Consider the following 14,192-nt stretch of genomic DNA (forward strand, 5'->3'; position numbering starts at 1 on the left):
GACCTTGTATCTGGAGACCACTACAGGACATAATGATGACCTTGTATCTGGAGACCACTACAGGACATGATGATGACCTTGTATCTGGAGACCACTACAGGACATAATGATGACCTTGTATCTGGAGACCACTACAGGACATAATGATGACCATGTATCTGGAGACCACTACAGGACATAATGATGACCATGTATCTGGAGACCACTACAGTTCATGATGATGACCTTGTATCTGGAGACCACTACAGTTCATGATGATGACCTTGTATCTGGAGACCACTACAGTTCATGATGATGACCTTGTATCTGGAGACCACTACAGGACATAATGATGACCTTGTATCTGGAGACTACTACAGGACATGATGATGACCTTGTATCTGGAGACCACTACAGGACATAATGATGACCATGTATCTGGAGACCACTACAGGACATAATGATGACCATGTATCTGGAGACCACTACAGGACATAATGATGACCTTGTATCTGGAGACCACTACAGGACATGATGATGACCTTTTATCTGGAGACCACTACAGGACATGATGATGACCTTGTATCTGGAGACCACTACAGGACATAATGATGACCTTGTATCTGGAGACCACTACAGGACATGATGATGACCTTGTATCTGGAGACCACTACAGGACATAATGATGACCTTGTATTTGGAGACCACTACAGTTCATGATGATGACGTTGTATCTGGAGACCACTACAGTTCATGATGATGACCTTGTATCTGGAGACCACTACAGGACATGATGATGACCTTGTATCTGCAGAAAAATAAAGGCTATGACAATGACCTAGGATCTGGAGACCACTACAGGACATAATGATGACCTTGTATCTGGAGACCACTACAGGACATGATGATGAACTTGTATCTGGAGACCACTACAGGACATAATGATGACCTTGTATCTAGAGACCACTACAGGACATGATGATGACCTTGTATCTGGAGACCACTACAGGACATGATGATGACCTTGTATCTGGAGACCACTACAGGACATAATGATGACCTTGTATCTGGAGACCACTACAGGACTTGATGATGACCTTGTATCTGGAGACCACTACAGGACATAATGATGACCTTGTATCTGGAGATGGTGGGAGACTCACTACTGAGAGGCACAGAAGCAGCCATCTGCAGACCGGACATAACTGCAAGAGAAGTATGCTGCCTTCCAGGTGCGATGATCAAGGATGTGACCGATAGGATACCAAAGCTCTTCAACTCCAAAGACGTCCACCCATTTCTTCTGATACATGTTGGCACCAATGACACGGCAAGGAAGGACCTACCGACAATCTGCAAAGACTTTGAAGAGTTGGGGAAGAAAGTAAAGGAACTGGATGCACAGGTAGTTTTTTCTTCTATCCTTCCAGTAGACGGGCATGGCACCAGGAGATGGAACAGGATCCTTGATGCAAACAACTGGCTAAGACGATGGTGCAGACAACAAGGATTCGGATTCCTGGACCACGGTGTGAATTACTTGTACGATGGACTCCTCGCCAGAGACGGACTACACCTCAACAAACCTGGGAAACACACATTCGCCAGAAGACTCGCTACACTCATCAGGAGGGCGTTAAACTAGAAGAAGAGGGGACGGGAAGAAAAACATTAGACTCGAACAAAGAAGATCCAGGAAAACATACTCAGAAGGGAGGTCAGAACATTTCTAAAACAATCCACAGCGAGGAGATTGGAACAAAACAAAATCCTCTAAACTGCATGCTCGCAAACGCTAGAAGCCTGACAAACAAGATGGAAGAACTAGAAGCAGAAATATCTACAGGTAACTTTGACATAGTGGGAATAACCGAGACATGGTTAGATGAAAGCTATGACTGGGCAGTTAACTTACAGGGTTACAGTCTGTTTAGAAAGGATCGTAAAAATCGGAGAGGAGGAGGGGTTTGTCTCTATGTAAAGTCTTGTCTAAAGTCCACTTTAAGGGAGGATATTAGCGAAGGAAATGAGGATGTCGAGTCCATATGGGTCGAAATTCATGGAGGGAAAAATGGTAACAAAATTCTCATTGGGGTCTGTTACAAACCCCCAAATATAACAGAAACCATGGAAAGTCTACTTCTAAAGCAGATAGATGAAGCTGCAACCCATAATGAGGTCCTGGTTATGGGGGACTTTAACTACCCGGATATTAACTGGGAAACAGAAACCTGTGAAACCCATAAAGGCAACAGGTTTCTGCTAATAACCAAGAAAAATTATCTTTCACAATTGGTGCAGAATCCAACCAGAGGAGCAGCACTTTTAGACCTAATACTATCTAATAGACCTGACAGAATAACAAATCTGCAGGTGGTTGGGCATCTAGGAAATAGCGACCACAATATTGTACAGTTTCACCTGTCTTTCACTAGGGGGACTTGTCAGGGAGTCACAAAAACACTGAACTTTAGGAAGGCAAAGTTTGACCAGCTTAGAGATGCCCTTAATCTGGTAGACTGGGACAATATCCTCAGAAATAAGAATACAGATAATAAATGGGAAATGTTTAAGAACATCCTAAATAGGCAGTGTAAGCGGTTTATACCTTGTGGGAATAAAAGGACTAGAAATAGGAAAAACCCAATGTGGCTAAACAAAGAAGTAAGACAGGCAATTAACAGTAAAAAGAAAGCATTTGCACTACTAAAGCAGGATGGCACCATTGAAGCTCTAAAAAACTATAGGGAGAAAAATACTTTATCTAAAAAACTAATTAAAGCTGCCAAAAAGGAAACAGAGAAGCACATTGCTAAGGAGAGTAAAACTAATCCCAAACTGTTCTTCAACTATATCAATAGTAAAAGAATAAAAACTGAAAATGCAGGCCCCTTAAAAAATAGCGAGGAAAGAATGGTTGTAGATGACGAGGAAAAAGCTAACATATTAAACACCTTCTTCTCCACGGTATTCACAGTGGAAAATGAAATGCTAGGTGAAATCCCAAGAAACAATGAAAACCCTATATTAAGGGTCACCAATCTAACCCAAGAAGAGGTGCGAAACCGGCTAAATAAGATTAAAATAGATAAATCTCCGGGTCCGGATGGCATACACCCACGAGTACTAAGAGAACTAAGTAATGTAATAGATAAACCATTATTTCTTATTTTTAGTGACTCTATAGCGACAGGGTCTGTTCCGCAGGACTGGCGCATAGCAAATGTGGTGCCAATATTCAAAAAGGGCTCTAAAAGTGAACCTGGAAATTATAGGCCAGTAAGTCTAACCTCTATTGTTGGTAAAATATTTGAAGGGTTTCTGAGGGATGTTATTCTGGATTATCTCAATGAGAATAACTGTTTAACTCCATATCAGCATGGGTTTATGAGAAATCGCTCCTGTCAAACCAATCTAATCAGTTTTTATGAAGAGGTAAGCTATAGGCTGGACCACGGTGAGTCATTGGACGTGGTATATCTCGATTTTTCCAAAGCGTTTGATACCGTGCCGCACAAGAGGTTGGTACACAAAATGAGAATGCTTGGTCTGGGGGAAAATGTGTGTAAATGGGTTAGTAACTGGCTTAGTGATAGAAAGCAGAGGGTGGTTATAAATGGTATAGTCTCTAACTGGGTCGCTGTGACCAGTGGGGTACCGCAGGGGTCAGTATTGGGACCTGTTCTCTTCAACATATTCATTAATGATCTGGTAGAAGGTTTACACAGTAAAATATCGATATTTGCAGATGATACAAAACTATGTAAAGCAGTTAATACAAGAGAAGATAGTATTCTGCTACAGATGGATCTGGATAAGTTGGAAACTTGGGCTGAAAGGTGGCAGATGAGGTTTAACAATGATAAATGTAAGGTTATACACATGGGAAGAAGGAATCAATGTCACCATTACACACTGAATGGGAAACCACTGGGTAAATCTGACAGGGAGAAGGACTTGGGGATCCTAGTTAATGATAAACTTACCTGGAGCAGCCAGTGCCAGGCAGCAGCTGCCAAGGCAAACAGGATCATGGGGTGCATGAAAAGAGGTCTGGATACACATGATGAGAGCATTATACTGCCTCTGTACAAATCCCTAGTTAGACCACACATGGAGTACTGTGTCCAGTTTTGGGCACCGGTGCTCAGGAAGGATATAATGGAACTAGAGAGAGTACAAAGGAGGGCAACAAAATTAATAAAGGGGATGGGAGAACTACAATACCCAGATAGATTAGCGAAATTAGGATTATTTAGTCTAGAAAAAAGACGACTGAGGGGCGATCTAATAACCATGTATAAGTATATAAGGGGACAATACAAATATCTCGCTGAGGATCTGTTTATACCAAGGAAGGTGACGGGCACAAGGGGGCATTCTTTGCGTCTGGAGGAGAGAAGGTTTTTCCACCAACATAGAAGAGGATTCTTTACTGTTAGGGCAGTGAGAATCTGGAATTGCTTGCCTGAGGAGGTGGTGATGGCGAACTCAGTCGAGGGGTTCAAGAGAGGCCTGGATGTCTTCCTGGAGCAGAACAATATTGTATCATACAATTAGGTTCTGTAGAAGGACGTAGATCTGGGGATTTATTATGATGGAATATAGGCTGAACTGGATGGACAAATGTCTTTTCGGCCTTACTAACTATGTTATGACCTTGTATCTGGAGACCACTACAGGACATGATGATGATCTTGTATCTGGAGACCACTACAGGACATAATGATGACCTTGTATCTGGAGACCACTACAGGACATGATGATGACCTTGCATCTGTAGACTACTAGAGGACATGATGATGATCTTGTATCTGGAAACCACTAGAGGGCATAATGATGGCCTTGTATCGGGAGACCACTTCAAAACATGATGAAGACCATGCATCTGTAGACATTACAGGACATGATGATTACCTTGTATCTGTAGACCACTAGAGAATACGAGTCGCCCACCAGGGACTAGGGGTACTCGGTACTGGGTCCAGTCGCAATTAAAGGGGTAGTTACGGTGGCAGTGACCCTTTCCAAGGCCCTGGGTGCACAAGTAAAAGGGATAGTTTTTTTAAAGGGAGTTGTAAAGCAATAAAAGTTTGTGACGCCACCTGTGGTGTTCGTTCAGGGGTGACCGATGCTGCTTAAAGGGGTCCTCTGGGGGTGATGGTACGGCAGCAAGATGGTGTTGCTTCCCACAGGTGAATCTGGGTCATCAGGGCTCCCGGTATGCTGGGCAGGGATGGTGTGATGGATGCCAACAAATAAATGGAGGACACAGGGTTGTAACGTCTTTACCAGGTTTACTGGTGGTAGCAGGCCACAGTCCAGGGTACCAGAAACAGGTGGTGATGTGGTCCAGCTGGCTTAGAGGCAATGGTAGATCCCTCTCCCAGGTGAGGTCCGTAAGCCTTCCTGCTCACGCTCGTATGCGAGGTCCTTGCTGCCTGTGGCTCCCTGACAAAGTCCTCTCTCCTGTCCTGGACCAGTTACCCGTATGGTGGGCAGTGTGAGCCTTTTTATAGGGTCTCTATCACGAACCAGGCTCTTCGTGTACTGCGTAGACCTTCGGGTCTGGGTGCGGGCAAATTACATAAAGTCCTTTGCCCTCCGGTTCTTCTGTGCGACTTAGAGTTTAACACAACCTCGGGCTCCCGCTGCCCGGTTGCTGCGCTTCAGCTCAGAGGGTGCCCGGTCACAGTTCCCCTCTATACCCTTTCCTTCTCATTTGCTTCTTTCCTCAGATGCTCACTACATTCCAACCCTTCAGGTTATCTTCCGTTCCTGGAGATGCAGCTCTCACCTGGCTGCACAGCTCCACTCTCTGCTCTCCTCCAACTCCTCTCTCTTTAACTGTCTCTGAACAACTGTCTAACTCCTCCCCCACACCAGAATATATATATATATCTGGAGGAAGCTCCCCTGAATTCGTGTTCAGAGCTCCCCGTTCTGGCCTGGATATAGAATGTGTTGCATGTAGGTTTGTTACCTGGTAAAGGGAATCCTACTTGCCTCCAAGCATGACATCACACTCCCCAAAAGATAGGCAAAATCACTGTAACAACCGGTTACCTGGGGTTTTACAAATATGACAATGACCTAGTATCTGGAGACCACTAGAGGGCATAATGATGACCTTTTGTCATGCCGGCTTTGGACTCTGTTCACACTGGGGATTCTGTTGTGCAGTCTTAGACCTTCCTGTTGCTCAGCCTGAGTTTGGGGGTCGGCGGTGGTTTGTTCATTTATGTTCAGCTTGGCAGGAGTTATCTTATTGATTAGTGGCTGAGGCTGCTTCTCCCTTTAAGTATGGCTCAGAACGTTCCTGGATGGCGACTATAGCATTTACGTGTCTCTTGTATACCGGTCCTGTTTTGGAGTAGCTGTTGATACTCAAATCCTAATTTGGTGTCTGGTGAAGTATACTTTGTTGCTTGTTCATTTCCCTATTTTGTATGGTGTTCTCCCCTGCACACATATTGCGTCGTCCTGATAGTTTGTGTTGTCGTGCAGTTTTCTTTATCCCTGTCAGTCTTTAACCCCTTCATGAACAGAGCTTTTTTTCGGTTTTGCGTTTTTGTTTTTCGCTCCCCTCCTTCCAGGAGCCATAACTTTTTTATTTTCCGTCAATATGGCCATGTGAGGGCTTATTTTTTGCGGGACAAGTTGTACTTCTGAAAAATGCCATTGGTTTTACTATGTTGTGTAACAGAAAACGGGAAAAAAATTCCAAGTGTGGTGAAATTGCAAAAAAAGTGCAATCCCACACTTGTTTTTTGTTTGGGTTTTTTGCTAGGTTCACTAAATGCTAAAACTGACCTGCCATTATGATTCTCCAGGTCATTACGAGTTCATAGACACAAAACATGTCTAGGTTTTTTTTTATCTTAGTGGTGAAAAAAAAATTCCAAAGTTTGCCGGAAAAAAAAAATTGCGCAATTTTCCGTTACTCATAGCGTCTCCATTTTTCGTGATCTCGGGTTGGGTGAGCACTTATTTTTTGTGTGCTGATATGACGTTTTTAGTGATACCACGTTTGTGCAGATACGTTCTTTTGATCACATGTTATTTCATTTTAATGCAATGTGACAGCGACCAAAACAAGTAATTCTGGCGTTTAGAATTTTTTTCTCGCTACGCTGTTTAGTGATCAGGTTAATCCTTTTTTTATTGAAAGATCGGGCGATTCTGAACACGGTGATACCAAATATGTGTATGTTTGATTTTTTGTTTTATTGTTTTATTTTGAATGGGGCAAAAGGGGGTGATGTGATTTTTTATTTTTTTTATATTTTTAAAAACATTATTCTTTAACTTTTGGCATGCTTCAATAGCCTCCAAGCGAGGCTAGAAGCTGCCATAGCTTGATCGATTTTGCTACATAGAGGCGATGCTCAGATCGACCCTAAGTAGTAGAATTACAGCATTGCTATGAGTGCCGACCACAGGGTGGGTCTCATAGCAATCCGGCATCAACAGCCATAGAGGTCTCCTTGAGACCTCTGGTTGTTATGCTGATGAACCGATGACCCTCGATCACGTGACTGAGGTCAGCAGTGTGCATATTTCCATGCCAATGGCCAGAAGCGCTCGATAAATGCCACTGTCAGAGTTTGACAGCGGCATTTAACTAGTTAATAGGCACGGGATGATCATGATTCCACCTGCGCCTTTTGCGGGCAAATGTGAACTCTTCAAAACAGCTGACATGACCCGGCTTTGATGCGGGCTCACCGCTGAAGCCCACACCAAAGTGGGGGATACTGACATCGGGCGTACTATCCCGTCCAATGTCAGTAAGGGGTTAACTGTGGTTTTTTTTATGGTTCCCCTTCTAAGGAGGGGTAGGGGGTTATTTCAGGGCTGGCCAGGAGATGGGGACAGGTCGGTGACTCAGGCCTAACTACCATCAAGGGTACCCCTGAGTTAACGGCAGGCAGGACACCCCTAGACTACGGGGCAGTTCTAGGGCCCAGGTTCCTTATTTTCTGTCTTCCCATCGCTCCCCATCACACATTGTATCTGTAGACCACTAGAGGACATGATTTTGACCTTGTATCTATAGACCACTAGAGGACATGATTTTGACCTTGTATCTATAGACCACTAGAGGACATGATGACGACCTTGTATCTGTAGACCATTAGAGGACATGATGACGACCTTGTATCTGTAGACCACTAGAAAATATGATAATGACCCTGTATCTGGAGACCACTAGAGGGCATAATGATGACATTGTATATGTAGATCACTAGAGGACATGATTTTGACCTTTAATCTGTAGAACATTAGAGGACATGATGATGACCTAGTATCTGAAGACCACTAGAGGGCATAATGATGACATTGTAAATGTAGATCACTAGAGCACATGATTCTGACCTTTAATCTGTAGACCATTAGAGGACATGATGATGACCTAGTATCTGGAGACCACTAGAGGGCATAATGATGACATTGTATATGTAGACCACTAGAGGACATGATTTTGACCTTCAATCTGTAGACCACTAGAGGACATGATGATAAACTTGTATCTGGAAACCACTAGAGGGCATAATGATGACCTTGTATCTGAAGACCACTACAGGACATGATGATGACCTTGTATCTGGAGACTATTAGACGACATGACAATGACATTGTATGTGTACATTAATAGAGGGCATGATGATAACATTGTATCTGGAGACTATTAGAGGACATCACGATGATCTTGTACAGTATATGTAGATTAATAGAGGACATGATGATGGCCTTGTATCTGTAGACCTCTAAAAGAGTTGATTATCTTGTATCTTTAGACTGCTAGAGCAGGGGTCCCCAACTCCAGTCCTCAAGGCCCACCAACATGTCATGTTTTCAGGATTTCCTTAGTCTTGCCCAGGTAATAATTGCATCACCTGTGCAATGCAAAGGAAATCCTGAAAACATGACCTGTTGGTGGGCCTTGAGGACTGGAGTTGGGGACCTCTGTGCTAGAGGACATGACGAAGTCCTTGTGCGTGTAGGAAAATATTAGGGGACATGACAATGACATTGTATCTATTGACCATTGTAAGACATAACGATGACCATGTATCTGAAGAAAAATATTGGAGATGATGATGACCTTGTTTTTGCAGACCACTCGAGCACATGCAGATTACCTTGTATCTGTAGAAAAATAAAGGACATGACGATGACCCTGCATCTGTTATGTAGAATATTAGAGGATATGACAATGACATTGTATTTGCAGGAGATGGTTAGAGGGCATAATGATGACCTTGTATCTAAAGACCATTGTAGAACATTATTTTGACCTTGAACCTTGAATCCATTAGAGGTCACGACTTTGACCTTGTATCTAGAGAACATTAGAGGACAAGGCTATGACATTGTATCTGTAGGAGATCATTAGAGGACAAGGCTATGGTCATAATAAATCATTAAATCCCCTTCTTTTGTGTACTTGCACTTTGTTCCGGGCAGCTGACTCTTTACTAGAGGCTGGAGTGAAGGTTCAGATTCACAGTCAGGATGAGCCTCCAGACATAGGTCAGCTCGGGTTCGGAGTTGCCCCAGGGTTCCAGACATTTGTATCCTGTCAGCAGCAGAATGTATCCTTTACTACCATTGTGACATCTACTGTATATTGTGTTGAGCAATAAAGTACACAACTAATATGAGGACAATTAGTAATCAAGGGCACAACACCAAGACTTCTGGAAACCAACCATATGTCTCTCTAACCAAAGAAAAACAATGGATAGGCATACTAATAATAAAAAATTCTAGAGGCTTCATTAAAGATGCATAGCATTAAACATTCCACGAGCTCTATGACGTGGTTTTTGTACCACATTATTCCCTTGTGGAATTTTTAATGAGCTGCATCGTTAATAAAGCTTGAAGAGTGCTTTTTTATAGGATGTGCCTTTTCCATTGTTTTTCTTTGGTAGGACGTTTCTGGCCGGTCAGCAGAATCAGAATGGCGCTCCTGAAGATAAAGACAGGTGTTTTCTAAATGTGAGTACGATGGAAATGTTTTTTTCTTTTCTACAGAGTACATCACTCGTCAAGTCAGCTAAGATGGCGATAGTCATAGTGGATGTCAGGAGGTTCTGATGATAGTCAATGTCTAAAAAATTATTTTTCAACATGTTGAAGAAATTGAACCCACCGTGCAAAGCAGCGTCGGACTGGGCACCTTGGGCCCACCAGAGAAAATCATTCTTGGGGCCCACTATGTAGCTACATAGAAATAGATACAAGACCACCAATTGTGCGGTAAAAAGCTCTAATATCAGGGTATAATATAAGGTAGTTCACGTCTTAATTATGTAGCAAGGGTTGGGGTAGCCCCCTCACAAAATATAATGTAGCCCCCTCATGAAATATAATACAGCACCCCACAAAATATAATGCAACCCCCTTAGGTATAACACAGTCCCCACCACAGAATATAATGTAGTCCCCTGAGAGAATGCAGCCCACCACAGAATATAATGCAGCCCCTCATAGAGTATACTGTAGCCCCCTCATATAGTATGATGTAGCCCCCATAATATAATGTAGTACCCTGAGAATAATGCAGTCCCCCACAGAATATAATGTAGCCCCCTCATAAAGTTAATTCAGCCCCTTTCCACCCCCATCATTGTCCTCATCACCATCTCCATCATTGCCTCCTCCCCCTCCACCCCTATCTTTCTCCCCCACCACCTCATCACTACCCATTCCACCACCTGCATCATTGCCTCCTCCCCACCATCATTTTCCATTTCATCACCTCCATCATTGCCTCCCCCACCACCATCATTGCCCATTTCATCACCTCCATCATTGCCTCCCCCCACCATCATCATTGCCCATCACCTCCATCATTGCCTCCCCCACCACCATAATTGCCTATCACCTCCATCATTGCCTCCCCACCATCATTGCCTATCACCTCCATTATTGCCCATCACCTCCATCATTGCCTCCCTCACCACCATCATTGCCCATCATCTCCATCATTGTGTCACGGGGAGCCCAGGTAGGCAAAGCTAATAACCCGGGCCCCTGTGATATCCCTCAGACTAGGGAAACCCTGCCTGTCCCTCTCCCAGAGATTACACTGATGGTGTGCTTGTCTGGGCCGCCAGGCCTGACCCTAACTCCTGTTTCAGTTCTAATCTGAAACCTCCACCCTCCACCCAGTGATAATACTTCACACCAACCCCTACAGAAAGCACAGACAGGGAAAACTAAAAACGCACCACGCAGCAAACACACTCAGGAAAACACTATAATGTACACAGGGTAAAACAATACACTAATAGGAAGGAGAAATATGACAAAGGATCATACACCACCACATATGATATTTCCACTCCAAGACCACCACTCCGAACTGAGATCACCAGGTACAAGACAAGCTATAATCGGCGACGCCCAAAGTTCAGAAGAACTATTTAAAGGCCGTGGGCGTGACCCAGCCTCCAATCCGAGTACCAGCTAGATTAACCCCGGACAACCTAGATAAAATCTAGCCGGCGCCACTGAGCACATAGTGGACGAATGAAGAATTACCGCTGTCTGTCGGACGCCCTAGTGTGAATAGCGTCCGACATGACACATTGCCTCCCCACCATCATTGCCTATCACCTTCATCATTGCCTCCCCCACCATCATTGCCTATCACCTCCATCATTGCCTCCCCCACCACCATCATTGCCCATCACCTCCATCATTGCCTCCCCACCATCATTGCCTATCACCTCCATTGCCTATCACCTCCATCATTGTCTCCCCCCACCACCATCATTGCCCATCACCTCCATCATTGTCACCCCCACCACCATCATTGCCCATAACTTCCAACATTGCCTCCCCACACCACCATCATTGCCCATCACCTCCATCATTGTCTCCCCCCACCAATCACCAATATCATTGTCCTTCACCACCACACACACACCTCACCGCAGCAGCAGCTCATCACACACACACACACGCAGGCACACATGCAGGCACACACACTCTCACACATGCAGGCACACACACACGCAGGCACACACACACACTCGCAGGCACACACACACGCAGGCACACACATGCAGGCACACACAAACAAACACGCAGGCACACACACACTCTCACACACACACAGGGACAGACACACGCAGGCACACAGCACAGGTCACCTCTCTGCAGCAGCAGCTCATCCCAGCAGACTCTTCCTCGCTGGAAGTTTTCTGACTGAGACAGCAGCTGGGCTGTCTCAGACAGGAAGCAGGACGCCGGGAGGTGAGCTGCTTTGTGTGAGTCTGTGTGTCTGCATGTGTGTGTATGTGTGCGGTGCTGTGTGTGTATTTGTGCTGTGTGTGTGCGTGTGGTGGTGGGGCTTTACATGCGGGCAGTGTTAGCTGCAGCCTGCGACTAACGCTGCCCACTATTAAAGAGAAATGGTATTCATGCCTCTCCACACCCATAGGGGCGTGGAGAAGCGTGAATATTCATTCTGCTTTAGCAGCGGAGACAGGATCCTGTCTCCAGCTGCTGCCATGCTGGCACAGGGCGGGCCCCCTTGACTCAGGGACCCCATAGCCACTGGCTGGGGGCCCCTGGAGCAGTGGGGGCCCTAGGCAGCTGTTGGCCAGTATGCCAGCAGGTGTCAGTGCCTGGGCCCACCGGAGAATCCTTCGGTTCTCCGGTGGGCCAGTCCGAGCCTGGTGCAAAGAGACCCTTGAATCCAGTTCAGAATATCACCAGCCATTATTTAGGGCTCACAAATCATGAGCTCATATTTAGTGGACCCATTGGCCTGAAGCCTTCACCTGTAAATTGGACTTTTGTGGTCTCACAATTAGTGATGAGCGCATATACTCGTTACTCGAGATTTCCAGAGCATGCTCAGGGGTCCTCCGAGTATTTTTTAGTGCTCAGAGTTTGTTTTTAGCGCCACAACTGAATGATTTACATCTGATAGCAAAAGTATGTGGGGATTCCCTAGCAACCAGGCAACCCCCACATGTACTTATGCTGGCTAACAGATGTAAATCATTCCGCTGAGGTGAGAAAAACTAAATCTCTGAGTACTAAAAAATAGTTGGAGGACCCCGAGCATGCTCTGGAAATCTCGAGAAACGAGTATATTTGCTCATCACTACCCACAATGCATCATATTTGTCCTTAACTTTTTTTTCCTTAGTTGTCATACCTGCCTCCACCGTGGGGGGACTGTAAGGATACTCCGTTCACGTCTCCTTACTTTGATAAGTACAGCATCTCTGCCTGTCGCATCAGTTGTGAGACTCGCCTTATTCTGGAAGCATGCGGCTGTCGCTTGGTCTATATGCCAGGTAAGGTCTATATACTATCTGGAGGATGCAGTGAAATATGTTCATGTCAGTGATTACAAGTATGGAGCCAGAAGTGTCTCGTAATCACACGGGTCTGAGCAAATGTCCTTTCAGATCAAGGCCGTGTCAACCTTTTCTATAGATTGCAATAGTGTTTTTATTTTAACATAAAGTCATCATTCACCACACCGTTGAATGTCAAAAACAAGCGATGATGGGTAATGTGATAGGTAAGCGATATGTTACGTTCTGACCCTGCCTCGGTCTTTTTCAAACATCGCTATGTCCAGTTATGTCATCACAGACAGCGCGTTTTGCTCTTTTCACCTGGTCCTCTCTGGCACCCTGCCTTACGCTCCCCCTCTTCCCCTTTGGGAAGCCATACTATTGTGGTCAATGCATAGTTCTCCATTATTTCATGTACCTGACATTACTGGGTAGCCATGGTAGAAACGCAGCCTATCGCTTAAACTTCACTTTATCCATCATTGCTTGCTTTTCATAATCAACGGTGTGGTGAATGATGACTTTATGTTAAAATGTCACTCACTGGCCACAGTAATATGGAGATGTCCTCACTGGCCACAGTAATATGGAGATGTCCTCACTGGCCACAGTAATATGGAGATGTACTCACTGGCATCAGTAATATGGAGACGTCCTCACTGGCCTCAGTAATATGGAGACGTCCTCACTGGCCACGTAATATGGAGATGTCCTCACTGGCCTCAGTAATATGGAGATGTCCTCACTGGCCTCAGTAATATGGAGATGTCCTCACTGGCCTCAGTAATATAGAGATGTCCTCACTGGCCTCAGTAATATGGAGATGTCCTCACTGGCCTCAGTAATATAGAGATGTCCTCACTGGCCTCAGTAATATGG

General features: G+C 44.8%; 1 protein-coding gene across 1 annotated transcript in view; it reads left to right on the forward strand.

The window, feature by feature from the left end:
- The window catches only part of LOC138641583 (acid-sensing ion channel 1C-like), a 172,448-nt gene that overhangs the window by 107,998 nt on the left and 50,258 nt on the right, over positions 1 to 14,192 (forward strand). Inside the window, exons 3-4 of the mRNA XM_069729071.1 lie at positions 9,451 to 9,578; positions 13,157 to 13,307. Of these exons, the coding sequence (XP_069585172.1) occupies positions 9,451 to 9,578; positions 13,157 to 13,307 (279 nt within the window). The remainder of the gene's footprint in view (positions 1 to 9,450; positions 9,579 to 13,156; positions 13,308 to 14,192) is intronic.

The sequence above is a fragment of the Ranitomeya imitator genome, chromosome 6, assembly GCF_032444005.1.
Source record: "Ranitomeya imitator isolate aRanImi1 chromosome 6, aRanImi1.pri, whole genome shotgun sequence".
In the NCBI taxonomy this organism is placed as follows: Eukaryota; Metazoa; Chordata; class Amphibia; order Anura; family Dendrobatidae; genus Ranitomeya; species Ranitomeya imitator.